Source organism: Phocoena sinus, chromosome 12 (genome assembly GCF_008692025.1).
Source record: "Phocoena sinus isolate mPhoSin1 chromosome 12, mPhoSin1.pri, whole genome shotgun sequence".
In the NCBI taxonomy this organism is placed as follows: Eukaryota; Metazoa; Chordata; class Mammalia; order Artiodactyla; family Phocoenidae; genus Phocoena; species Phocoena sinus.
The window spans coordinates 31,788,025-31,815,707 of NC_045774.1; the positions used below are offsets into that span (position 1 = coordinate 31,788,025).

The 27,683-nt window shown below is 41.3% G+C and overlaps 2 protein-coding genes across 36 annotated transcripts in view; one reads left to right on the forward strand and one right to left on the reverse strand.

The window, feature by feature from the left end:
- Window positions 1-12,911, forward strand: part of EPB41L2 (erythrocyte membrane protein band 4.1 like 2) — a 214,590-nt gene extending 201,679 nt beyond the window's left edge. For 34 of the 35 annotated variants that reach the window (XM_032650775.1, XM_032650789.1, XM_032650773.1 and 31 more), the window contains one exon: window positions 11,654-12,911. The gene's annotated coding sequence lies outside the window, so the exon portion shown is untranslated. Of the gene's footprint in view, window positions 1-7,969; window positions 8,122-11,653 lie in introns of all 35 variants that reach the window. The other variant, XR_004352470.1, reaches the window with a different exon arrangement.
- SMLR1 (small leucine rich protein 1) lies at window positions 146-27,683 on the reverse strand. Its single transcript, XM_032650857.1, is given in 6 exon segments — window positions 146-157; window positions 14,212-14,217; window positions 17,146-18,853; window positions 23,708-23,861; window positions 23,864-23,955; window positions 27,623-27,683. Coding segments are annotated over 4 exon segments (393 nt in total). The 3' UTR covers window positions 146-157; window positions 14,212-14,217; window positions 17,146-18,767.

The window sequence follows — 27,683 nt, forward strand, 5'->3', positions numbered from 1 at the left end:
CAGCACTTCACCTTCATTTGTGGTATTTTAATAAGCTTTAAAATAAATTAGTTATGTCATTGATTCTTAACACCTTATATTCATTTGTTCAGTGGACACACACACACACACAGCCTTTGAAGTTTGCCTGTCTCGGAGGCCATCTTTTATAAGCAACCTTGTTAAACAAATTTAGGAGGTTAAAATGTAAATTCACATGTAAGGTGAGCAAACCAGATACATTTGGAAAGATTCATTTATTCATTGAAAAATATTTAGCAAGTGCCAAAGCATGCTAGGCCAGCTTAGGCAGTGAGGATTCGGATGGTCACATTGGTAGACAACACAGTCCCGGTCCCCTTTCTCAGGAAGGATCCACTCCAGGAGGGGAGGTGTCAGTATTGACAAATAGAATGTAATTGCATATCTGATAAATGCTCCGAAGGAAATAATGTGAGATGAGAGAACCAGATAGGGGGCTTGAACTGTTATCAATTTAACCTGTTACTTGAGAAACAGAATTTGAGTTGCAATCTGAAGGACAGATGGGAGCTACCTCAGTGTCTTCTCACAGTCATTTTAGCATCTCCGCTCCTGACTGGCCGCACTTGTTCTTGAAAAATTTCCTTTGCTGATGCCTGTCAGGGCTGGGAAGAATGTGTTTCCACTGTTTCAGCTACCCTCTGGCTGCCCTGCCAGAATCCCACAGAGGCAGCAGTGGCTCAAGGCAAACAGCAGGACCAGGACGGTGTCCCAACGTCAGAAAAGAAGAAGAAAGAACTATTTGTGATGTATCGGTCCCGTCTCCCTTTTCGGGCATGAAAAGCTCTCCTCCTGGTCTGACCTGATCTCTTCCTTTGGAGTAGCTCTGACCTCTTGATCAAGCATTGAGTGTGGCAGGTGGGGAAACAGAAAGACGGTCAAAGAACAATGTGCCGAGGACTGAAGTCCCGGTCTGCTTCCCCATGCTGGGCGGTTGCCAGCAGTGAGGCAGAGGGGCTGCGTGCAGCTCCACGAACAAGAAAACACTTAGAGGAGCATTTGCCTTGATCCTCTGTATCGTTTTTCTTTCCTCTTAAGGACTACTCCCTCCTGCTATTTTATTCTAAATGCATATTTATGAGCCCTTGAGTTGACACAAAATGTTACTGACCTCGTCACCACTAGAATGGTGTCCCCGCTGGTCCTGATGAAAAGGTAGAAGAGCCCAGGCTTGGGGGGTGTGGTCTCCGCGGCCCGAGAAGGAAGGAGCCCCAGCAGGGGGAATGTGCGACCCTGCTTCAGCTGGTGCCGTAAGCTCTGTGAACGCAGACTTCAGATGAGCCTCTCAGACTCCTGGAGTAATCATTGACTTTGCGTGAAAAAGTGAAGCACGCCTCCTTTTCATCGGAAAGCAGTGAGCGGCCCAAGGATAACGTGATGGCAAGAGCAGCCTCTCATCCATTCACTCATTTTATTCCTTTTTGTCGTTACTGTTCTTATACAGGTATTATGGAAGTCTCATTAGGTATCATCTACTGTTTTACCACTGAGATTTCAAATCAAGGTCTGTACTCACAGACAATAAAGCAGTGGTAGCAGCATAGAGTCTCAAGTTTTATCAGAGGTTCTGGACTGAGTTTCGTGGGAACAAAAAGGCGAGATCTCTGAATCAGGATGGGGCATCAGAGATGGCTTCTCACTGGAGCTTCATGGCGAGTTGGAGTGAGCCCAGGGAAGGAAGGCGTGGAAAGGGGGCAGTTCAGGCAGGATCTGGTATTGTACACCAGACACTCCAGGAATAGGGCAAAATCAGGTGCAGCTGCCTCGCAGGGCACTTGTAGCAGAGTCATGGGAGATGAGGGCGCAGAGGGGCAGAGGCCCGCTCACAAAGAGTCTTAGAAGCCAAGCAGGAGGCTGAAATTTATCCTGAAAAGCTGTAGGGGTACTCCTTTGTATTTGAGAGGTGGCGAGGAGATAAAGGCTTGTGACTTTTTGACCGTTTGCATGAGGATACGGAAGTTAGTGAGTTGGGAGGACAGAGGAGTGGGGAAAAATGCCAGATAAGGAGTGGGGAAAAATGCCAGATAACGCCCAGGTTTCTGGCTTGGACAAACAGGTCGATGGTGATACCTGTAATTTCAGTCATGGAACACGTGGATTTCATTTTTCACATGTCATGTGCAATGTGGCCAGTCCTTTCAGTTTAGCTGTCTTAAAGCAAAGATGCATTTTTTGTTCTCTGGTACTATAGGAGAGACCAACTGTCATGGGAATTATAGTGGAAGCTTGGAAGTGAATGTATAAGGCTATGTCTTACACACACACACACACACACACACACACACACACACACGACATGGTTAATTGGACACTTACCAGATAGTCTGAGTGTTAAGAGGAAGTGTAACAGCGGATTTGCTGGGTTCAAATCTACTCTTAGTTGTGTGATGTGTGCCGTTTATTTCATTTCTCTATGCCTTATGAACTGGAGGTGATAATAGAATCTACAGAGGGTTTGTTAATAAGGCATGTTGTAAGAACTTTTTATAACATAGAAGGCCAGCCATGAACCCTTTTTGCTCTTAAAAGTCAAATAAAAACTTCTACCCCAGAGGTGTTGAGCTTGAGATGCACGTGAAGTGTCTTCATGAAGAGGTCTAGGAAATAGCCAAGAGCTTTGAGAGAGTGAGCGAGAGGAAGAAAGAGAGAGAGAGACAGACAGACAGAGAGAACGGCAGGCTTCAGAGCAGGAGGTAGACACATCTGAATGTGTCATCCACTGATGAAGCCTACCCAGGGCCAGGTCAGAGAGTCGGGGCCTGGGGAACAGAGGAGCTACAGGAGGAGTGAGAAGGGCAAGAAGATAGAAAACAGGGAGATAAGGCGGCCACGAAAGCTCCAAGAGAAGCTAGCTCCAAGAAGGAGAGCATAATCAGCCTTAAATATGGCAAAGAAATCAGGTGCCTGTGTCCTCTGGAATTGTTGGTACAGAATCTACCTGGGAGCTTTGTCACAGCTCCTTCAGTCAAGTAGTGGAGATGGAGCCTGTAACAGGTTGAGGAAATAGGATTTACACAGAGTGCTTTCGAGAAGCAGGAAAACTCAGTAATTGGCCTTTTGCTTTTCCATCCGCCTTGCCTGCCTTCATCTGAGAAGACAGAGCATTGGTCTGACAGAGCCCCTGGAGCTAGTGCAGTGATTACTAAAAACCTGGTACATCCATCATTCCTTGGAGACTGTTAGGTAGACCCTGAGTTCCAGTCCCCAACCCACAATAAATAACTCTCAGTTAGTTGTGTTGCTGTCTGTGCTAGCCTGCATCTATGAACACCAGTTTCTAAACAAGATAATATTGTGTTCCAACCAACATTTCAACCAACCAACATTTCAAAGTCAGGGTGATGTTCGCGGTTTCAAAATGAACTCGCAAAAACAACAGGAAATTAGCATCAGCTGTCTAACTGCCTTGACAGGAGAGAAGAACGGCATTGGCTGAATGGAGCTCTAGCCGATCACGAGCTACTCATTTACATGCGAGCGTCTCCCTGTCCTTGAAAGAAAAACACCAGCCTCTTGGCATCCAGATGACGATTTTCAATTCAGGGATGTTTCAGGCATGTCGGTTTCAGTTGTGTTGCATTTTTATTTTATAAGTTTGCCTAGTTGTACTACTCTTGTACCGGAAATTAGCATTTTATTACAGCGTAGTTTTCAATATAAGTTAATCAAACATAAAATGAAGACTTCTACATAGAAATGAAAAGCCATTTTGGATTTAGTGAGTTTCAGGCACTGCCAGTTTTCACTCTGGAATGCTGGGGAATACTCTGTTTCACATTTATAAACCTAGCAGGTGCTATCAGTGAGTCACAGTATATTTGAACTACCCAACAGAAGAGGCGCTGGATGCCCCTGCCATTGTCCATTCATTAGCAACTGGGAGTCACTGATTCCCCGGAGTTTGCTCTTGGACAGAATCATTATTGACTGTTGTTTTTACAAATGAAACTATATGTATTTTTTTCTGGCAACAAAAAAGCAGGGGCGGTCATAATATTTTGAAAGGGAAAGATGGTAGAAAATGTAAGTGACCCATAATTGCTCTGCTCCTAGAGATAGATAATCTATCTCTATAGATAATCTCTATTCACAGTGTATATACTTGTGAGCACATACTCAGATGCACTCACATGTGTTCTCACACCTCTATTTATATAGGCTGATCCTGTTGATTCTAACACATATCCGGCTTTTTTCTCCACTTCACAGTACCTTGTAGATAAGTTTGCCCATCATTATCTCATCATTTTCCAACAGCCATCGAATAGATGCAGGATGGTTTACTTGACCCCTATTAATGGGCATTTAGGCTATTCCTCAGTTTTCACAAGTAAATTCACAGCTGCAAAGGTTGTACTTGTGTGTACATTTGGGGGGCATTAACTTCATTGTTTAGGACAGATATTTTTAAAAATTAGAGTTGGTGTGCTAAAGGTTTCTTTTTGACATATTGCCCACCTGCCCTCCTTAGAGGTTCTACAAAGTTAGACGCCCACTAGCAGTTTAAGAATATCCCCGTTTCCCCGCATCCTTGCCAACACTAAAGATTATACGACATTTGAAAAGTCTTTGCCAACCTGGTGAGGAAAGAGCATTTGTCCCCTCCCCCCCTTTTGTTAAATTGTGAGGAAAGAGCATTTTTTAATTGTTACTATTGTTCATTGCTGAGGAGGTCACAGTACACATACTCACACATATAAATATATGTGCACACAAACGCAATTTGCATTTCTTTGAATTGCCAGTTTGTATCCTTTGTCCACTTATCTATTCAGGTGTTTATCATCTTTTATCTTTTACAGAGTTAAGGTTATTCATCTCTTAGTCACAAATGCTGGGTGTTTTCTCCAGTTTTTCATTATTTTGGGGAATTTAAAGCGGCACCAAAAAGAGGGGGAGAGAGCAAGACAAAATTGACAAACAGGACACAGGCAGGCCGTATCCAGAGTTTTGGTTTGTTTTTCAGCCCAAACAGTATGTCACGGAATTTGAGTTAATTATTAATGCTTAAAATGGGAAGATATCTGGCGATTCGAGAAACATCAGAAGCTCTAACACCGAGCCTGCTTTCTCTCAAGGCTGCAATGGCTCAGTAGGTGCAGCCACTTAAGGGGAAGGAGGGGCTCTCCAAGTCCCCAGTGTATCTTCCTTCCCATCTTCATGTTGAGGTCCCGGTACCCCGTCTCCCTACTTACATGTTACCCAGCCAGTCTCTGAGGAGTGTGGAGGTGGTGGTTATGACTTTATTGTACCCTAGTGCAGGGTGTATTTAAGAGTATGGGAATTAAAAGAATATTTAATTTAAAACTGCATATAGACCATCTTCTTCTCTCCCCCCACTCCCCGCCTTTTTATGAGGAAATAGCATCCTAGGGGTTTGCCATAGGTCCCTTTTCTGTAAGATCCATCAAATACCATCCATGTGTAGAGCTGAGTATAGTTTCATTTGTTTCAAGAACTTGTCTAATGTTAGATATCTCAGATACTAGCTTTTAAATAGTAATTTTAAATTTTAATGTAAACTTGTGGGTAGGTTAGGACAGAATTTTGCTGGGGGAACAGATTAATAAGTCTGTGTGTGTGTGTGTGTGTGTGTTTAAGATACTCCTGTGCTCGTGAGGATTATAGTCCCAGGACAGGTTGGCCCTATGTTTCTTTAACTCTCATGCATCAAAATGGTTAGTTAGTATTAGAGCAAGTGAGAATCTAGTCTTGTTCTGTTCAGCATGGTAGCCAGTACTCACGTGTGGCTCTTGGGCATTTGAAATGTATTCCAAGTTGAGATGTCCTGTAAGTATAAAATAACATACTGGATGCTGAAGAGGTAAGAAAAAATTGTTAACTAATAAGTGACGGAGTTGGGTCTGGAGATGAATTGTTTTGATTCCCACTAACCTTCCTATTTAATGAAAATACGAAACGAACACTAAGTGAGTTCTATTCATACATAGTTCAGAGACGTTTTTCTAAAAGATAAGGGTTTTGTTACTGTTTTTTTAGAGCACAACTTTTATTTGATACTACAGAGAAATTTTTCTCATCTCTACTCATGAACCTAAGATTGACAAAAGCTTAGCTAGAATCAAGTATACCGAGTATGCCTTACTGTAGTCCATTTGTTATTTAAAAGAAGCTTTAAGATTTTGTCGAATGCTTTCATATCAAGTTCTCACGAGATTTGAACTCAGCAGAGTGAATGAGAAGACCTTCCTCTAGCTTTAGGGCCAAATACTAACTGTTAGAAATCTTTCTCAAAGCTTCAGATTTGGGAGATTCGGGAAAACCAGTTTTTTAAAGAACTAAGAGTCCTTCTGGGATATCACAGAAGTAGTTATTCAACAAAAGAGAACAGAAAAATGAACCTGAAATTTTTTCCACTTAAATCAGAAATATGAAACTAATGGTGAGGACAGGCAGTAGTGCTTTGTTCCTAGAATACAATTCTGTTTATTTTTCCCCTCCCCAGCCCTTGCTTTTCAGCCTGGCCTTGCCTTGCAGATTAGTCGCTATTACTTCATTCATGGATTCATTAATGTATATTGGGAACATACTGCGTTCAAGGGACTATGGTAGTTGTGAGAAAGGTAAATGCATAGGAACAAGTGTACAAATAACATATAGGGTAAAAAATAGGGTTTAAAGAGAAGCCTAGGGCTTCCCTGGTGGCACAGTGGTTAAGAATCCTCCTGCCAATGCAGGAGACACAGGTTTGATCCCTGGTCCGGGAAGATCCCACATGCCACAGGGCAACGAAGCCCGTGCGCCACAGCTACTGAGCCTGCGCTCTAGAGCCCGCGCGCCTGGAGCCCGTGCTCTGCAACAAGAGAAGCCACCGCAGTGAGAAGCCCGTGCACCACAACGAAGGGTAACAAACACCCTCTTGCAACTAGAGAAAGCCCACGTACAGCAATGAAGACCCAACACAGCGATAGATAGATAGATAGATAGATAGATAGATAGATAGATAGATAGTTAGAAGCCTAGCTAAAGGGCTATGAAAGTCAACAGGAGAAACTGTTCCTGGTTGGCAGATCAGGGAAGACTTCCCCGAAAAGGAGCAGAAAGCTCCTGTGTGCAGAGTGCGGGGAGGATTTGAACATACAGAGAGGGGCAGAGAGGAGAGAGCACATAGGAAAACCACGGGCTGGACGTCAGGAGAAGCAAATCCTACGTTGTGTCTGTGTGTTGAATTCCAGCAGGGGCTGGAAAGATTTGTCCAAGGCGAATTGCGAAGGGAATTACACTCCGTGTTAGTACCTTAGTTTAGGCTTTGCTCTGTAGGTCATCTGCGTAAGGGAAGAGCATTTTCAGCACCATCCTTCAGTAAGATTAATTTATCAGTGGTGTGCAGGATTGATTGAAAGGATGCTTGATTGGATGAAGTACCCTGTAAAGAAACCATCGTACGGGTTCATGCAATTATTAATGGGGAAACTGAACTGGCCATCTCTGTCTTTAAGAGTAGAGTTGAATTGGGTTTGGAAGTAAAACCAGGAATGAAATATCATATGTGAAAATCCATAATAATAGTATCAGCTCACATTTAATGAGTGCCTACTCTGTGCTGAGCTTTGTTGGAGAACTTTGCCATTTATTTCAGTTAGTTCTCACAGTCATTTAGGACGCAGATGACAACACGGAGGCCTGGAGAGGTTAAGTCCCTCCCCCAGTCACACAGTCGGTGAGTAGCAGAGCCAGAGTTGACCGTCCGTCAGTCTGAATCCACACTGCGTATTGCTTTGCTGAGGGATTCATGATGGGAATCTTTCAAGTAACAAACTCCCACTGATGTAGTTGAAACACACTTCATTTTAGAAAAATTCATTTTGGACAGAATGTCTTTGAGGTTGCAGCTACGATATGTAGCTAAATGAACAATAAAACCATTATTTTATAAAATAATCATGTTTAAAAATGAGGCACAATTGATGATGCTTTCATTTGACAGGATATTCCGAAATTGCGGTGTGTGTAGTAATTCTTTAGGTGGAGTGACTGGAATGTGCATAAAGGCTCTAACACAAAGATGACTGTTAGCTTTAAAGAAAACCCATTTAATTGGCCTGCCGAGATCACTGACAGCTCACCCTTTCCTCAGAGGTAAGGGAGCATGACTGTCTTAAAAACGGAAAGAGCTTTGACGATTACAGGGTGGGAGGAAAAGGAGATGCTCTTCCTAAAACGCCCTCTGGAGGGGAAATAACTGCAGCTAAGAGAGACAGAGACAAGCCTTTTTTTTTTTTTAAGAAACATCTTTATTGGAGTATAATTGCTTTCCAGTGGTGTGTTAGTTTCTGCTGTATAACAAAGTGAATCAGCTATACATATACATATATCCCCGTATCTCCTCCCTCTTGCGTCTCCCTCCCAGCCTCCCTATCCCACCCCTCTACCTCTAGGTGGTCACAAAGCCCCAAGCTGATCTCCCTGTGCTATGCGGCTGCTTCCCACTAGCTATTTTACGTTTGGTAGTGTATATATGTCCATGCCTGTCTCTCACTTCGTCCCAGCTTCCCCCACACCCCATGTCCTCAAGTCCATTCTGTACATCTGCGTCTTCATTCCTGTCCTGCCCCTAGGTTCTTCAGAACTGAGACAAGCCTTTTTTGTTTTGTTTTAGAACAAATGGAAATTCAGGGAAAACATCTCAAAATGGACTCTCCTGGAAGCAAAAATACTTAATTGACTTGTGGTGCTAGCAAACTTTGAACGGAATTTTTGTCTTTGAAGTGAAATTGTGTCGGCATGTATGTTAACAAGCACAATATATCTGGCACTCAGAGGGGACAGAGATCAGGGGGCCAAGCTTGTCCTGAAAGACCTAAATCTGAGACATGAGCCTCAAAAGGGCCCACATGGGAGCCTCCTAAGAAAAGAGCAACACCCAAAAGAGCATTAATATATTCAGGCAAACCAAGGGATACAAAACCATTTTGCTGAATTATTTGTAGAAGAGATTTTGAGTGCTATTTGACCGAAAAGGAAAAAACACTAGATTTCATTTTTCCTTCTGTATTCAGAAGCCACACAAATATCTGTGAGAGCAGGAAACGCCAGTAGGTTAGGGAACAGATTCCATAGAAGCAGTTCTCAAGCTTAATGGTCTCAGGAACACTTAAAACTTACTGAAGAGCCCAAAGAGTTTTCTGTTTATGTGAATTTTATTAATTGAAATTTGATCTCTTTCTATTATAAATCAAATAGTTTTCAAGATATTTATTCAGTTAAAAATAATCACCTAGTGAAAGAAGCCTGTCTGAAAAGGTATCATGTACTGTATGATTCTAACTCTATGCCATCCTGGAAAAGGCAAAATGACTAAGACAGTAAAAAGATCTGTGGTTGCCACTGACCCCACTAGAAGAGTCTCTAAACATTGGGAAGCTATCAAGCTCAAGGTGGCCAAAATACAGTTTCCAAGAGTTACAATTTTCACACGAAAGCTTGCATTTTATCGTTGGCAACAAGTTCTGTCAATTGTTTGCCTGGAAGTGACAGGCTCATCTCATTTTCAAGAAAATGCCTGCCAGATATCCAAATTGAGCAACATAGTTTGTCGGTAATCCTCTCAAGTAAAGAAGTGTTTTAATGAAAACAGCAGCTTCAACTCACAATTCATACAAATTCACTTTCCTCCTAGACATCTCCTGTACTGCTCTGTATGCAACAGGAATGTGTTCCACGTACTTTCCATTTCATCACACAGAATACTAAAAAGATGTACTCCAGGGTAGAGATGTAAGAAAATTAATATTTCTTTCTGTTTCATCCAGGACATCCTTAAGTGAAACTGGCTTGCTTTCTTTTTATTTCACTGTGAGTGCATGGTGGTAAAGAATGCAGTGACTTCAGGTACAGTTTAGTGTCACTGCCTTGACCTGTGTGTGCTAAGATGCCAACAGGTTTACTCACCATCGTTTCTGCATCATCAGTGAAAATGTCCACACCTGACAAGGGCAGATAGTGTCTTAGGATGATTATGAAATAGTTTTGACGTTATAACCCCCTGCAAGAGCCATGGTGACCCCCAAGGTCTACAGACCACAATTTGAGAACTGCTGGGTCTAAATTATAGTGGTAATACAAACATTGTAAGAATTGACTATTTCCTGGTCAAACCACATAGACATTTATCATACTTGCATTTTTGGCTCTAGGATTTTATATTCTTAAAATGAAAATTCTGTTTTAAAATTAAATGCAAATTGAGAGCCAAGGAAGAATAAAATGAAAGTTTAGAAATAACTGAAATTCATAAGCTATCATATTTAAAGCTGAATTTCACACCAGAGTACACGGACCTCATATTTATTTAGGAAATAGTTGCGTTGTGCCTTACATAAATAATTTTCTCATGTTTTCAAAATCTCAGGCTATATTACTGCCCTGTGGTAATTGAATCTTCATTAATCTGAAAGGGTATGTTTTCTTCATTATTTTAATTATTTCAGATAAAAGCCACAGCTTTGCATTTTTATTGAGACTCCCCTCTGGATGAGTGCTTTACCACTTGTCGTTAGGATGATTTTTTTTTAAGTGCACATTTGCTGTTCGCCAAATCAGTTTCTGGAGTAGAGCACGCTCCACATTGAGACCATGTGAGCCCCTGTCTCTGGAATCTCCGAGGTTGTGCTTTTCAGATGACTTCACAGAACTGTGCTTGAGCTTGACTGATTCCCCACGGCTCACCAGGCACACTGAGAAAGATAAATTGAAGAAGACTACACTGGACACTCTGTAAAGACTTAAGGCAAAGTAGGCAACCAGCATGTATCCTTGAAAAATTTAGACGTAGAATTAGACCTGTGATTAGATGAAACAGCTACATTGACCTGTTCTCACATTGGCCAAAAGAGGAGGACACAAGCTAAGGAACGTGACTTTAGTAGTTAGAAATGTTCAGTGACATTGTATAGTCTGGGGGTGGGAAACTGAAGCAAGGAAATAGTGGTTTGGGTTTTTTTTGTTTGTTTGTTTACTTGACCAAAATTCTGATAACATAAAGTATAACTCATACTTAACAGCTATAACCATATCCAAACTCGAGGTGAATGATGACACTGTCGAAAGTAGGTTGAATGAATTACAATAATAATAATTAATATCTGTCAATTTGCATTGACAAAAGAATCCAGAAATCTGTGTCCCCACCCCATTCATTCCTGTCCTCCATGCCGTACATCTGTATACTCATCTTACCTATCAGGCACTTTCTCACTTCCTTGCATCTTTCCTCATTCTTTTCTCCCAACCTGAGGCAGCTTTTATTCATTTCAGTGAAGTCAAAATTACTTTTTCTTCTTCTTTGAATCTAACTTTAAAACCTACATTGCTTTCTCTTTTTTTTAGATTTTTATTATACGAATTACCTCTGTTTTATAGTTAATTTTTTGGTCAGATTCTTATTTGCCACTTGTTTCTCGTGTGCTAGTCAATCCTTCAGGTATTTTTAAGGCCCTCAAGGGTGGATCAGGCTCTCATGCTTGTCTTCTGGTAAAATAGTGTTTACTGTAGAACCAGGCAGATGGGAACTGTTGATTACTTGATTTGGAATTTGGTGAATCTTACTTACATTTTTTTCCCAAGCCTGTCTTTGGAATATTTAAGCCTTGTCTCTTTTTTTTCCTCCTAGAAAATTCATTTTATAGACAACATTCAACTTTGTGAACCTGAAAAATTTTGACCATTCCAAGTCTTAATGCCACACCACTGCTCCAGCGAATTTATACTACGACTGGTAACAATGGCCAGAAGCCTGAAGAATTAAAATGCCAACACCAAACCTTACCTTAACAGCTCTGGTCTATACCGTTCCCCCGCATTTTAATATATTATTTTGTTTTATAACCACTTCTAAATACTCTTGGTTATTTCTTTTCTTTGTTTTTTTTTTTTTTTAGTTAGAGAGTTTCGTTTTTTGTTTCCTGTTTACTTTGTGTACAACTACCTGCTTTCTGTGACTCATTTTGATCAAATGATAGTGAACAAAGCCAGCCCCAGCTGGTAAGGTGCTGTTCACTGGAACAGGTGCTGTTGTGCGGAAAGGAGACTCTGTGACTAATTTCGATAGTGGCTTTCCTTCTTCCGGATGCTTCCCATTGAGTTCGTACAAGTCAATATTTACAGAGTTCTCAGTTTGCAGTAAATATACTTGTATGAGAAAATATTAATGCAGATTAAAGGCGTTTCTTACATCGTGAAAATTTTCTAATGTTTGAGAATTTCATTGGGGCTATTTTTTGATATTGAACCCTTTTGACTTTCCAGTACCGTGACTTTTTACTTTTAGCGGAAAGTCCGGGAATCTCCAAACTGGAGAATTATGATGAAGTTCACTGACCACGCACTGTGTTTAGAGGCCCCGTCGCACCACAGTGCCGATGCTTCTCAGACACGGGCTCTTCGGCAGCATTCCAGAAATAGGAGGGGAGAGAAAGCAATATCTTCCCTCCTACTAAAATATTCCGGCAGCTTAAAAACCTTAGTGCTTTCTTTCTTAACATGTCCAAATTTCAGTACTTTCCATTATTTGAACACTCGTGTAGAACACTTTGTATTAAACCTCCTTGTCTCCATGTAAAACTGACCTTTTGTTATCGAGCAGGTGTATCTCTTTCAGATAGCGTGATGATCCACACAGGTGTGCGGTTGCCAGAGTGAGGAGTTAGGGCCATGGTGGTTTTTTGACGGTTGTAAGAAGGCTACACCATTTAAAGCTGACACCAGAGACCTGATAGGGACTTATTAACTGTATTGAACAGTCTTTCCTTTGCTTTGGCCCTATGTATAGTTATGATGCCAGATTAGATTCCTAGCAGCTTCAAGTTGTATTAAATGATATTTTGCTTTCTGTAATACTGTTATAAAATAAAGTTTGTTTATTCTCTAAACTTGTCACTTCTCTTTTTATGAAGGTTGAAAAAGATAAGCTCAAGTCATACTGTCAGTCAGAAGTTCTAGTGTTTTGTGGGATGTAGCATTTTTAAAATCTGTTATTCAGATCTTTTATATTTCATGCTGCTGCCAGCATCACCGATTTCAAGTGGCTAAACCAATGTCAAATGTTTGTAAATCTACTGTTTAGAATGCCAGTTCCTTCTGCCCGGTTACGTAATCCACCCCAGCTTGTACAAGTTCTCCAAGGCATATTTTTGCTTGTTTTCTTTGTGTATTTTTTGTTTTGTTTCAGGAAATATCTTAGCTGCACCATCTGAAACCTGGTCCTCTGCTTCAGTTTTGCTTAACAGTCCAGTGGGTCTTAGTGCATCGGGCAGAACGGGCTCTGCTGAGGGCTGCGTCCGTGTCTCATCAGGATGGTTCATTGTGAAGCTTTTGCCCAGACACATCAGATGAAGCGCTGGATTTTCTTTCAAACGTTAAAAGCATTATATAGCAGATGACCAACAGGGTGTGGTATATTCCATCTAAAACGTTCTGTAGAATGTCTTTCCCTAGTTGTTTAAAGTGAGCATGTTAAATATAATATGCATGACTGTCTTCTTTGGGATCGGTTCCCACTGAATTATCTCTCACCTTGTGCAAGATCTTTCTCATTTTCTCTAGAATTATTACAAAAACAACTCCTCTCTGGGGAAGCATATCTCAGCAAGCCAAGCCTTAGAAATATTATGGAGCCAAATGTGACTCTGGAAATATAATTTTCATCAGAAAGTGTGTATGTATAACATTTGTATTTAAAGCAGAGGTTGATCTGTCAGGGTTTTTTGAGAACCATATCCTCCCGCATGGAAGGAAGTGATAGGAGGTAAGTATGTCTATAGCAGCTCCAGTGGAAGAGGAAATGCATTGTTCAGGCAGGGCTCGGCTTTATCAGCTGAGATGGCAAGGACAGAGTTTGGGGTCCCAGAGACATCTAAAGTATCTGTGGGGTCTTGGTACCTGAAGAGCAGCTGAAAACAGTGTTGATCATGCCACCTGTGACTATGGCAGCAAGACTGTCTATTTTAGTATTTTGTATTTCCTGCAAAATAATTCTCATGATGTTATAATCTCATTCTGTGAACCGAGTGTTCAAGACCCCAAGTGATAGAATAAGAAAATAGGTCAACAGGGTTCACTGCCGTGAGACGTCCAGGCGCTAATTGTTTATCTTAAGTCAAAAGCAATATAATTTGGGGGTGATAAGCAATAATTCCTTTTAGTTGTATAGGGTTTTTATGAGTATTTCACATAAACCTTCCAGCGATCTTGTGTGGAACACAGGAAACAGAGCAGTGCCTTTTCCACAGGCCACAGCAGGATAAAAAATGATGTTGTTAAAAAAAAAATGTATAGCGTTGGTGAATTTTTGGCGTTTCACTGTTGTGAGTAGCTTCCGTTTTCCTTTATGATGCACATAGCATTCCTCACTGCACAGACCACAGTTCATGGAGTGAGCATCCCCAGGACTCTGGCAGTGAAGCAAACTGTAGCATAACGACTGCCCAGCGTGGACTTCATTACGTTTTCCCCTTACTTACGGATAAAATTATATAGTGTCTGAGAACATCATAAATTGAGAATTAAAAATGGTAGGATAAGGAGGAGTGAGTCGTGGTTTAGGTGAAACAAGATTGGCCATGAGTTGATGATTGCTGAAGCCAGGCGGCGGTAAATGGGGGTTCGTGATATCATTCCGTTAGAATATTCCATGGTAAAAGACTAAAAAATGCCATAAAGCCCGTTAATTTTGTAAAAAGGTCCTGTCTCCGTGTACTGTGAGGTAGTACATTGCTCTTCCGGGTATGGTGCTCTGGTCAGTTTCCAGCAGAGTCTTAACGCAGTTGCACTAGAGAATAGGACCGGGGTCCACGAGGGCTCGCATGGATCCTTGCATGCGCGTGCACCTGTTCACGTATTTGCCGGAATTAGGCCACGATGCGGAGCTGGCCCCGGAAGAGAACACGGTCGGCTGGCAAATCTGAGGTGTCAAACTCCTGACCCTTGGCCACAGGGTCAAAAACACTGACCCTCTGTATAGTCATGATACCCAGTTAGGTTTATAGTAACTTCAAGTTGTATAAAGTATTTTGCTTCAAAAACACTGGCTTCAGTACTTAGTGACCACCTAGAGGGGTGGGATAGGGCGGGTGGGAGGGAGACGCCAGAGGGAGGAGATATGGGGATATATGTATATGTATAGCTGATTCACTTTGTTATAAAGCAGAAAGTAACACACCATTGTAAAGCAATTACACTCCAATAAAGATGTCAAAAAAAACAAAGAACAAACTGGCTTCAGACTCCTACAGATGGGTGTTTGCCCTACTCTGAGTAACTGAACCATGTGACTTCAGTGAAGGTACTTAAACATCTATAAAGGGAAGGTAGTAATACATCCCAGTGTAGGGGTATTCTCATGGTTAGATGAAGTAAAAATGTATAAAGTGCCTGGTGGAGCTCCTGGCACAATAATGCCCTCCAAAAAAGCGATCGCTATGAGTACTAACAGCACCACTGTGCGTGAGTTAACCCGCCAAAGGCAAATTATGGGAGATACTGCCAGTCTGATCTGTGTTCTTGTGAGAACCTTGCAGAATAGAACTCTGTACCCTTAGGAACTAGGTTACTTGGGAAGCCTGTGGGGAAGGTTTTGGCTTTGAAGTTGTGTGGACCCAACTTCCTTGTGAGCCCTGCAGTGTCAGGAACCCCTTATGGTCTACTCATTCTGTGCTGTATGGCAACTAAGGTGGCTAGTGTAAGACAGCACAGTCCTTTCCTAAGACTGGCTGCAGGCTTCCTAACCACAGATTCCTTGATGGACTTCAAGGGGCTAGGCTTTCCCACAGTATATACAAAATCATGGGTATATGCATTTTTCCTACAGAAAAAATGATGATTCCTATCTTTAATTAAATTCTCAAAAGGTTTCTTTATTACCTAAATAAAGGTTAGGACTCTCTGCTCTTAAGAATCTGGGTTTTGGAATATGGATTTGAAAATTTTTTTAATGGAAAGAATTTCAATCTGGTGTTAATTATAAATAAAATTTCTTGAATACATATTTCCTGTTTATGTTCTGCCAGGGTGGATGCCTTTGCGTAAATTCTGATAAACGCAGAGGCCTCTTCTGATTAGCACACTAATTATAAAGTCGGAAAGCAAGACTCAAGAGCATTTGTTTGGAAAATTCTAACTTTTTATAAACAAGTCAGAAAATCGACTTCCAAAATGTTTTTAACCATTATGAACTCTTATTCTGAGATACAGTTCTGCCAAAGAACTTAAGATTTCAAGGAAAAGCTGTTGTTGGATGTGTGAACTTGCTTATCTGTTCTCAATTTTCCAGTTGCTACTAAATTATATCTAGAAAATACTGGTGGCTGTTACCTGGTCAGATTACTTGGAAGTTTTTTTTTTTTTTTAAGGGGTGTAAATAATACTTCAGAGAACATGATGTGTGCCCTTCCTTGCTCCGTTTTCTGTTTTATCAATGTGTATAAGCTCAGAATGTGAAGAAGCAGTCATGGACTTGTAGTGTCCCAATGCTGCATTTCCAAATTACCAACACAGTTAACGAGAGAGAGAGATGTTATTAACAATTTTAGGTTAGCTCTGTAAAAAAAATTTTTTTTTCATTAAATAAATGTCAATGTAACAACTTACAACACCCATTCAAGTATTTTATTGAAGGTCTCATGTTGGGGAAACAGAATTGGGAGTTCGTTCAGATACTAGAACATTAGAAATAAGGTTAGGAACTGTTGAGGTGAAACCACTTAGAAACATATTTGGCCCCTGATGAAAGGCTTTGGAGCACAGGAGGAAACAGAGTATAGGATAAGTAAGGAGACCACCAGCCTGGTCTAGGTGGCAGCAGCGATGACAAGGAAGCAGGCAGTCCAAACCAAAAGGAACTCTTCCCCTGTACTCTAAGCAGGTGGAGAGCAAAGATGTGACCGGGCAGCTGATTGGCTGCGCTCTGTGAGGGACTAGTCAAATCCAGTACAGTGCCTTCAAGCAAGTGGTAGAAAAACCCTTGGACTTGGTCTCTCTGTAGGAAAACGAACGTTTCTGTTCCTCTCTACATGTAAAGAACATTCATGACTCTACTCATTTCAGTGGACATTCTTTGTACTCTGATCTCACTCAGCAGCAACAAAGGAGTCAGGTCTTGCTTTATACGACTTGTTTATGTTGAGAACATGTATGTTTCGAGCTCCTCTGTTACCATAGTAGCTGAGATGCATTTTCCCTGGTAAGGCAGAGGTGGTGGAATGCATCCACCAGAGTCATCAGTCAGGCTTATGTTGTGCCTGTTTCCAGAAGAAGGCAGAGCAGACCCTGGTGGCTGAGCCACAGATTTGGCTGGCAGCTGGCAGTATGATGCATCCTTTCCACACCTTCTGTCCAAGAAAGCATTTTACGTAAGCTGATTTCCACCAGAGGCTAAAAAGAGATCCCTCTCAGAATTGAAAGAATATTGTCATTCCTTCCATATGGCATGCACATTTATTCTAAATTACCTCAGTCTGGAAGCCCCAGGAGACATTTTCATTGTAATCAAATGCAGTAAAATACAGAAATGAGTGTCTCCAGTTGAACAGTGAGTTTTATATTATGTAAGGAGTGCAAATGGAGACTAATAATTCACTGGATGCATGTGAAGAATTTGAGACTGGGGTAGGGGGAGAGAAACAAAATACCTGGCACTAGTGGCACATTCTTGCTTTGGGTCGGCCAGTCTTTTGCATGTTTGTATGTCACTGCAGAAATTAGTGCATTTCTTACAGGTGAATAAATTCATTATGTTTTATAAAGTTAATCAGTCTAATAGCCTGTTGGATTCATATGCAAACATAAGAATACAATCAGACTTACGCTTAGGACATGTTAAGTGTCTTTTGTTAATGTTAGCTAGGAAAACTGAAGAGCCCGGTAGTAATCACAATCTATTTGAACTACTACTTTGAATTAAATGTTTCTTTTCGGTTATCTAGGTTGGCTATTGGGGTTCCCACTGAAAGAAGAATTGTGCTAGTGAAATGTTGACTTCTTTCCATATTTAGAAGTAGCTCTCCGATGTTCTGGTTTTAGAGGCAAAGTCTTGAGTTATTCTCCACATGAGTCCCATGAACTTTGTGTTCTTTCCTTTTCCCACCAAATTGCCAATACTTCCAAGTCATGTCATGCTGAAAACTGCTTTGATGGTGATCCATACCGAGTATCGAGAGACTCTGCTTGTTTTTTGGGTTCTCACAATGATGATGTGATTTGTGAAAGCAGTTGGGAAAAGGGGAGAAGCAAACCAAGGGCCAGAAATGATGCCTTAAAAGGTGTCATTTCAGTGTTGCCGAACTTCAAGGGAGGAAGTGGGAACTCTCACAGCAGGAATCCACAGGTGCTCATCTTCTGCTATTTATTTGATTTCTACCAGAGTATCTTCACCTCCAAAGTCAGAATAATGCGGGCTTCCATGGGATTATATAATAATGATGCTTAAGAATTTTAGTTTGAAGACAGTGCCCTTCAGAGTAGACATAGTCCTATAAAAGTTAAAAAGTTACAATGTGCCTAGTCCATAGAGCACATCCAACAAAATCTTACATTCTTGGGACTCGCCAAAGAACTGCTATTTAAGTCGAGTCTCAGAGCTGTCCTCTTGAACCACTTTTCAGAACAAGCATCTTGGTATTCTTTTTGTCTTGCTGTGGTTCTAGTTTATTAACTATTTGCTAAGCCATTGACCTTCGCTCTCTGACCAGTAGAAATTGACTGTGCTTTAGCCATTGATCAGTCTCCAACAGTCACGTCCGTTTCTCTCTCTGGTACCAGGGAGGGCTAGCCTTACGATTGTGTTGGTGGTCAGGAGTCTGTGACAGTTCTTCATTAACTGAAAGGAAAAATACCAGTTAATACTGTGGAGGCAGCTGAGTGCCACTGGTCATTTACAACTCCTCAGGCATTATTGGCCAGCATTTCTACCCTGGTGGCCTCAGCAAGTTACAGAGCAAGTCCTATTGCAGGATCTCTCCTTTCCTCCTCAACCACTCCCAAAAGAAATATAAATGCTGATTTCTAAGGCGTGGTCCTGGTTAGAGAGGGCAACCTACTACTGTAATAAAAGGTGTTACATGCTAAGTATATTTTATATTCAGTAGATTGTGTTGATTAAATGTATTAAGGCTCCCACATTCAATAAGCATTTATTAAACATGTCTATTACCCAAGACCCGGGGATATGCAAACGAGTAAGACAGGGACTCTGTCTTGTTCCTCCCCGCCAAAAATGTGTTTGGGTGTTTGTAACTCTTTAGACAAGTCAAATCAGTCTCCTTTTTACCTTTTGGCATCTTTGACTGAAAACTGAGTGTCAACTTTTTGCCTCTTACATACTCCTTATCCCCTTAAAATATAGCTTCAGTTAAAGCTACTGAAATATTAAAACTTATCAGTGATGTCCTAATTACTAAATCTGGTGGCATTTTCCAACCCCCAGTTTTCTCCGCTGTAGCATTTGACACGAGCCCCCTTTCCATGACACCCACCCCCAATCATACTCCTCCCTTTGACTTTTATTATGTATCATCTTTCTGTGTATTCTTATCTGCTCCTGTAGCTTCACCTGTTACCTCTCTGGCAATAGCAAATTTGAACTTTAGCCCTGAAGTCCTGACAATTATCCTTTGAGATCTTCCTGGTACATCCAAAACAAAAAAGAATCTCTTCCTCACCACCACCAACATGCATAACTGAAACTATTTTTTACTCTTAAAAGTTTATTTTCAGAATTATAATTAAATTATCCAAGCTGGAGACAAGGAGTTCATAATCTCATAGGAGATAATGTATTTTATAGAATTGAACCTGAAAATGTTCTTTTTGGTCCCCACGTCAAATCCCAGCAATTTATTCTTTGCCAGGCACTTTATATGCCATGTACTCTAGGACATGATCACTCTCTCTGAACTATTCTGATTCCACACTGCTTGTCATCTCAATTGAGAAAGGGTATATATGCATTGGATGGTAACAGGTCTTAGGTTACATGAGGCTCAAGACTTAACAGCTAATGTTTCTTGATCACTTATGTGCCAGACACCGTGAAAAGCCTTTTCTCATTTAATTCTTGCAATGAAATTATGTTGTAGTCACCATTATTATTCTTACTTTACAGGTGAGCAAACGGAGGCATAGAGAAATCAAAATGAGGCAATTTGCCCAAGATCGTAGAAACTGATGGATTCAGGATTCAATCCCAGGCAGTCTGACTCCAGAGACCACACGCTCAGCCACTCAGTTTCACTGCCTTTCCACGTAGATTATTGCTAGTTCAAAGGTATTGCTTGAGATAGCTCATGCCTTAGATTATAGACTCACTGAAATATGAGTAACTTCTTCTCTCTTATTCTTAATTACTGAAGGCTAACTGCACAGCAGGTGCTTTGAATGAGGAGCCAGGATACAAATTCTAGAGTGACCTGAATAATGACGTTGAAAGAAGAGAACTAGAAAATGGAAAACTAGGAGAGAAAGCAAGAGAAAACCCATCATTTCTCAATGAGTTATATCTACCAAGTGAACCAAATGTCTGTGCCAGGTGCAATGAAGAGAGCTAGAGAAATAATTTATCCTTCTCCTGAAAGAGCTTGCAATTTGTCCATCATTTCATTTTAATGGGTCTGTTAAGGACAGTGCAGAGACTAGACAGGTGAGATTAGCCAGGTGGCCATGAAAACGTCTGAGTTTGTAGAATATTCTGCAGGCCACGAAGCTTTCCTTCTTGGGCCACAGGTGAAGAAATGTAATCTTCTTGACTCAGAGCTAAGTCTTTATGCAGAGGAATCACCATCATCAGTAATTAGCCCTGTTACAGAAAGAGATTGATCGAGTCCCTTCAAAACTTTTTTTTTTTTTTTTTTTTTTTTTTTTGCGGTACGCGGGCCTCTCACTGTTGCGGAGCACAGGCTCCGGACGCGCAGGCTCAGCGGCTCCGCGGCATGTGGGATCTTCCCAGACCGGGGCACGAACCCGTGTCCCCTGCATCGGCAGGCAGACTCTCAACCACTGCGCCACCAGGGAAGCCCCAAAACTTTTATAAAATTCTTGCCTTGTTTAATTCTCACACTGTTGGCTCTCATGTTGGTGATGTTTTATTTGCCTGGGCCAAGAGGATTCCTCCATTCAGCAGATACCTACTGAACACCTACTCTGTGTTCAATACTCCAGGGGTAGTGTTTTGGCTGAGAGGGCTAGCTCTGGAGCCAGACAGCCAGGGTTCAAATCCTGTCTCTACCATTTTCTCGGTGAGTGACCTTGGGTAATTGACTTAATTTTAAGTAAATTTTATATAATTAATTTTATTTCTAAATAAAGATCAATAATTTTATCTTTAAGTTTAATAATAGCTACTAGATATATTTTAATAATAGTTATTATAATGACACAAACACTGCCGCCTTAGAATTTATAAGTCAGCAGGGGTCATAATGACCAACAGTTGTTCGGAACAGGCACTGTTAAGAACCTCACGTGTATTGCCTCACTTAATCTCCACACCAACCCTACAGCTGTGTCCTGCTATTATTTCTATCTCACAAGTGAAGAAACTGAAGCTTCAGGAGATTAGGTAGTGTGGCCATTGTTACAGACCTGGAATTCAAACCTCCATTTGGTTTGACTCTGTCATCTGAGATCTTAACAATTTCACTCTGCTAACCCTTAACTTACTCTTGACTTTTAGAAATGCTTATCTGTTTCATTTTGGATTGCTGACTATCAAAACATATGTATAAAGTTCAGTGAGAGATGCCTGTACATTTTCCATACTTTAGTTAACTGTTTTAGAATGTCAGTTGCTGAAGACCAGAACCTGTTCACTTACCTGACCTTATTTTATTTTATTTTACATCTAGCTTCAGACAAAAACTTTCAGGCATTCAAGAGACACAGTTTCTTTTCCATAGTGACTATTTTTGGCAATGTTGGTTATCTTAGCGAGCAATTTGTTCACGATCAGGGTGATAGTATTTTGAGCGGCACCGAAAGTAGCAGTTTAGGAATCTCAGGACTTGGGGAGATAAGATAATCAAAACTTCCACCCGAGGAGAGGTGACATGTCCCTGGCAGTGGTTGGTGAAGGGTTTGGTGATGGAAAGTTCAACACTCAGACCTCCACCTTAAGAGCTACTCCTCAAGGCAACTGACACAGATTGAAGAGTGCAGGACGTTAAAGAATTTTCTTTCTTCCTTTGCGAGAAGATTGATGTTCTCTACATACTAATTAAATTTACATGCACCATTACCTCCTAAGCCTTGAAGTATGGGGATTAATGATGAATGATTATGATACCGTCACATGCTTTCCATCACATCTTAAAATGCCTCTCTTGTCTGATGGACTAGGGTTATGAGGTAGGCAACATGACTTTCTGTTTCAGGACGCAGGAATCGGGGGTTCTGTGAACACACTAGTTTATCTGTCAACGTCCCTTTCTTTACAGGGACAAAATAGGAATGATTACATTTGCCATAACCCTGGTTGCAAGATTAATGACATGACATTTGACCATCTGTTTACAGTTTTTAAGTGAGAGCTGCTAAATAGAGATTCAAACTGGTGATATCTTATTTGGGGCCAAGTGTTCTCATTTGCCCTCAAACTGGAGAGAAGATATTATTACTTGCCCTTAGGAAAGCAGCTACAGAAAGAACTATAATTTTAAAAACCACATGTTCTCAGGGGTTTTTTAATAAGAAAGGAAAATTTGGAATTAAAGGGATCACATCCACATAAAAATGAAAACATGTCTAGTCTAAGGTTATCTGCTAACACTGGAAAATGTAATCAGGAAAAAGGATACACAGATCCCATTGGGAGAGGAGGGAAATATAAGCAAAGGATGGTTTGAGGAGGGGTTTTCAAATTTGTTTTTAGTACTTTAATGACATCATCCAACTTAAGAAATATTATTGGTTTTTGATATTGCTAAAATAGCTATTAACCTCTCATACTAATCTAACATTTGCTGGGTACATTATTAACACATAGTCTATCAAATCACAGTGCAGTTTCATTCATTTCAATTACAGCGGAATAAACAGGCTCAATCCAGGACCCAGCTTCTCATGTCCCAGTCACTTTGAACTTCCTGAGGGTTTGGTTTCAGTCTGGTTTGGTTTGGCTTTGTTTTTTTTAAACCTTAAGACCCCAGTTTCATGGTAAATTTACATCAAGCCATCAAATACCTATGAAGGCTTGACATTTGCCAGACACTGTGACAGCACAATGTTGGCACATTTCCTTAGTAGAAGTTCAGCGGGTGAGTATTGTGTGCACACACAGAGGAACACACGGGCACGCGCACACACACACCTGTCAGGTTGAGATGGCAGACCAAGAAACACGTTGGAATGTTTGTGAATCTATCGGCCTGAGAGACACAGACAAGCAGTCACATGTCCCAATTGCTGACTCACAGTTCGCCTGTCTGCGAGGGGCTGCAGTTAAGGGCGCCCACGGCGGGCCTTCAGAGCCTAGCACGTCATCCACATTGCTGGAAAGATCAAATTTTGCCACGTTCACCACGGAAGATATCTTAAGAGGGGTGCGTATTGAGAAGCACCTACATATCAAAAAGGTGTGTGGCTCCAGGCCTCCCAGAAAGATGGACGGTACACGGACTTGTTCCAAATGTGTGCCATGGGAAAGGACTCTAACCCCTTTCGTGTGTGGCTTCTCACTTACCCTCCATCAGCTTGATCCTGAAGTAGGCAATGAGAAGGAACAGCAGCAAAGTCACGGGCAGGAAGATGCCAGAGAGCAGGAACCAGCCTGGGAGCTCTCTCAGGAACTCCGACAGTACGGGGCTCATTGCCATATCACACCACTGATCCCCCCCAACCCCGGGCCGGTGGGGTTCGCACTCAGATGAGGGCAGCTTCGCTGAGTCCACACTTGTTTTCTTCTGGGGCTCTGGCCTTTGCTCAGCACATCTCAGTGGAACTTTTTGTGGACTTTGCTCTATTTAAACAGCCCCATGAATTCTGAGAGGATTGCTGGCAGGTTACTCTGTAACTCAGCTACAAAGTGTCGAGGAATTGAAAGGTGATTCTCCCAGGCCATTCCAGAGATGAGTATTTATCTGGCAAGGTTGGGAATGACACCAGGAGACCTAAATTTCTTTGTATTCAGTTTATCTGATATGAAAAGTACCTGACTTTAAGCAAACCTCCTTGTATATATTCTACCAATATATGCCCAGACGTAGGAAGAATTTTTCCTGCATTTTCTAAACTTCAGAGAAAATATTAATTAGTAGCTATGTTAATGTACCTGTGTCAAGAAAAAGTGAATTTTCCTTCATACATAGTTTATACAACTAATAGCAAGGAAGGAGAAACAATTTTCTTTCCGTATATAAAAATCTCTTCCTAATATGTCCTACTCCGAATGCTTTTCTGAGAGGTATACTGGTTTATTCAGTTATTCAACAAAAATTTAATTCTACTACAACCCAACCTCTTGACTAGATATGCTGGATGTACAAGAAAACGTCATGGTACCTTCCCTCTGAGAGTGGAAGCAGACAGAGAGAGAGAGAATGGCCATAAGACATAATGGTGGAATGGATGGTAAGACGGGCCCTGTTCCTTCTTGCCCCAGTACATCAGTTTGTGCTTGCTGTTTTAGTAGCTGGCACTCTGAGCTGTTTCCTGCTCGCACAGTCCTGTGGCCCACCCTTAGCAGTAGAAGGTGCTCCCTGAACGAGATGGTGATGTGGCTGCTGTGGTAACTACCAAGTTTCTGGGAAAAGATGAAAAGGACAATAGACTATGTTGATGCTGGTTTATAAACTGAGTTGAGTTGCCATCCACTGCTTTAGTGAAAACATTTTGAAGATACTGGTCTACTAAACTAAAACCAACTAAAAAATCCTTTCTATCATTAAAAGGCCTCCTGGAGGATTTGGAAAACTTGGGGAGGGAGATTGGCAGCCACCTCCTTGGGCTGATTTCTCTTCTCATGTTGTCACCCTGTTCCCCATGGCCACTTGGGTGAGTGGCTGCCCTATGAAGGGCATGCTGCTGTCAATGCCTCCTGCATTTTTCCATCAAGGGTTCTGCATGGCCGTGCAGAGTCTTAGTCCCAGCTGTAAAGTCAGCACCCTAATGTATAAAACAATAAGAATGGGGAGGGTCTCTGGGATGCCCAGCTGGCTTCCGAAGCAGTAAACAGCAAATAGATTTCTGTCCGATCTGCCCCTACGTATTTCATATTTTATGCTATTGTAAAGAGCGTTGCTTTTAAAATTTCAGTTCCTGGTTGTTGCTGGTATTAAAGGTTTTCTTAATTTATTAAATATATCACATCACTGGGAACTTTTAGAAGATTACATATTAGGATTTGTTAAACACCCTTTAGAGCTTAAGAACTTTTATCAATAAAGACTCTTTTCCAAATTCACACTGGTTGCTTGGGTTAACTAGGCCTAGCAGGTAGAAGGATAGAGATGTTTGAAACACTGGTAGTCAGTCTATTTGATTGACCAGAATTTGGGGTGGGGTTCCATAGAGTGTGCAATACGTTACCATAATGACAGCAGATTCTCTACCTAGCTTTTTACCACGTGGTGGGTGTAATCATTAATGTCGCTGGAAAATGTACATCTGTGAAAATAGAGGGACATGTTCCATTTGGGGTTAAATTCTCCTGTTGACTTCCTTAGTAGTGAATGAGCCCACCGTTGATTTACATGACAGTTTATGGCACAAGTGATTGCAGATGTTGATGTGAGTGAGTCCCTAGGGAACTACTCTTACACCACCTATTATGCTCTTAGTGACAGCTGGACAGAAGCCTTTTTTAGATAACTGTGACCTATTGAAGGTGATACCAAAACCACCAGCCTCTGATTTGGATTCTCTGTTCATCTGAATAAGCCATAAAGGATGACTCATTCCAATGACATGGTGCAGAGCAGTGAAGGTTCTGAAGTCCGTCAGTGGAAGGTGCCAAAGTGCTGTTGACTGATATCTGGAGAATCAAATCATGTACAGCTGCAAAACCAATACAAAAAAAATACAAATGAAACTAACATTTTCAATGAAGTGCTCTGATTTAATTATATGGGTGATGTTTTGCTGATGAAGGACTGCTCACTGTAAATGTAGTAAGGACTGCTCCAGTGGGGGCACTTTGGGTAGGAAAGTCTATATTCTCTGATCCTTGTTAACTGCCCTTCTGAACTTGGCTCATTAGCCCATGTCAATTAAAGTAGTATCACTTGGCACCAGTACTGCAGTCAGCACAAAAATAAGGGCTCTGAAATCGTGTGGCAGTGGTAGGTTATAAGGTACTCTTTCAATAAAAAGATAGACATGGAAGTGACAATGAAGAATTTAAATTCTTTGTGAACTTTGAGAAAAGGTCCACAGGCCCTCATTTATTCATATTTCAAGTAACAAATATTTATTGAGGGTTTAACATGTGCCCTGGAGGCACTGATTTGGGGCTGTGAACATAATCATGGATGACAAAGTCCCTGTCTTTGTGGAACTTACATTCCACTGGGGTGTAGTAGTATACACCCCAGGGAGTAGTAAAAACACTTCCCATATTCTGTCTCATTATAGGCTTATAACAATGCCTTTGAAGTGAGTACCAATTCTATAAAGCCCACGGAGCTTTCATAACTCATCAGTGATCACACCACTAGAAAGTGACACAGTTGGAATTTGAACCCAGACCCCACACACTTATCCATTATATTCTACTGCCTCTCAACCTCTTAGAGATATAGTGTCAAGTCAGGATAAGTGCTCTGCAGGAAAAAAAAAAAGAAAAAAAAGCAGGACAAGGAGAGAAGAGACTAACAGGAAGTGTTACTTTTAGGTGGATGGTCAGGGAAGGAGTACTAGCCTGATAGAACTGCTGTAACAAAATACTACAGACTGGGTAGCTTAAACAACTGAAATTAATTTTCTCACAGTTCTGAAGACTCGACGTCCAAAACTGAGGTGCTAGCAGGGCTGGTTTCTGTTTAGACTTTTTCTCTCTTTGGCTTGTAGATGGCTGGTTTTCTTCTTGCTGTTACCGCACATGGCCTCTTCTCTGTGCTTGGGCACCCCTGGTTCTCTTCCTTTCCTTATAAGGGTACCAATTGTATCGGATTAGGGTCCCACCCTTATGACCACATTTAACCTTTATTACCTCCCTAAAAGGCCCTATCTTCAAATATACTCATATTGGGGGTTAGGGCTTCAACATATGAATTTTGGTGGGGTAATCAACTCAGTCCATTACAGAAGATTTCTCTGAAAAGCAGACTTTTGAGCAGAGTCTTGAATGAGAAGAAAGATGGAGCCATGAGCATATTTAGAAGAATGGAGTTTTAGGCAGAGAGAACAGCAAGTACAAAATTCCTGAGATAGGAATGTTTTTGGTGTGATAGGAGATGCAGAAGTAGGCCTGCTGTGGCTGGAGCACATTGAGAAAGGGGAAAATTGGTAGAAAATACACTTTTGAGAAACTCTGATCTAGAAACGTGACAACACTGACAGTCGCTCAAGAAAATGTGCCCACAGGGTGGTCTGTGAAACTAATTCTACCGCATTTTATTAGGCATTGCTTGGAAAATGGTTAAATAAATGTAGAGAATACTGGGGTGAGATGATTTCTTTACTGCAAGGTTTCTTAGAGCCTTTAATTTGGTAGGGCGCAT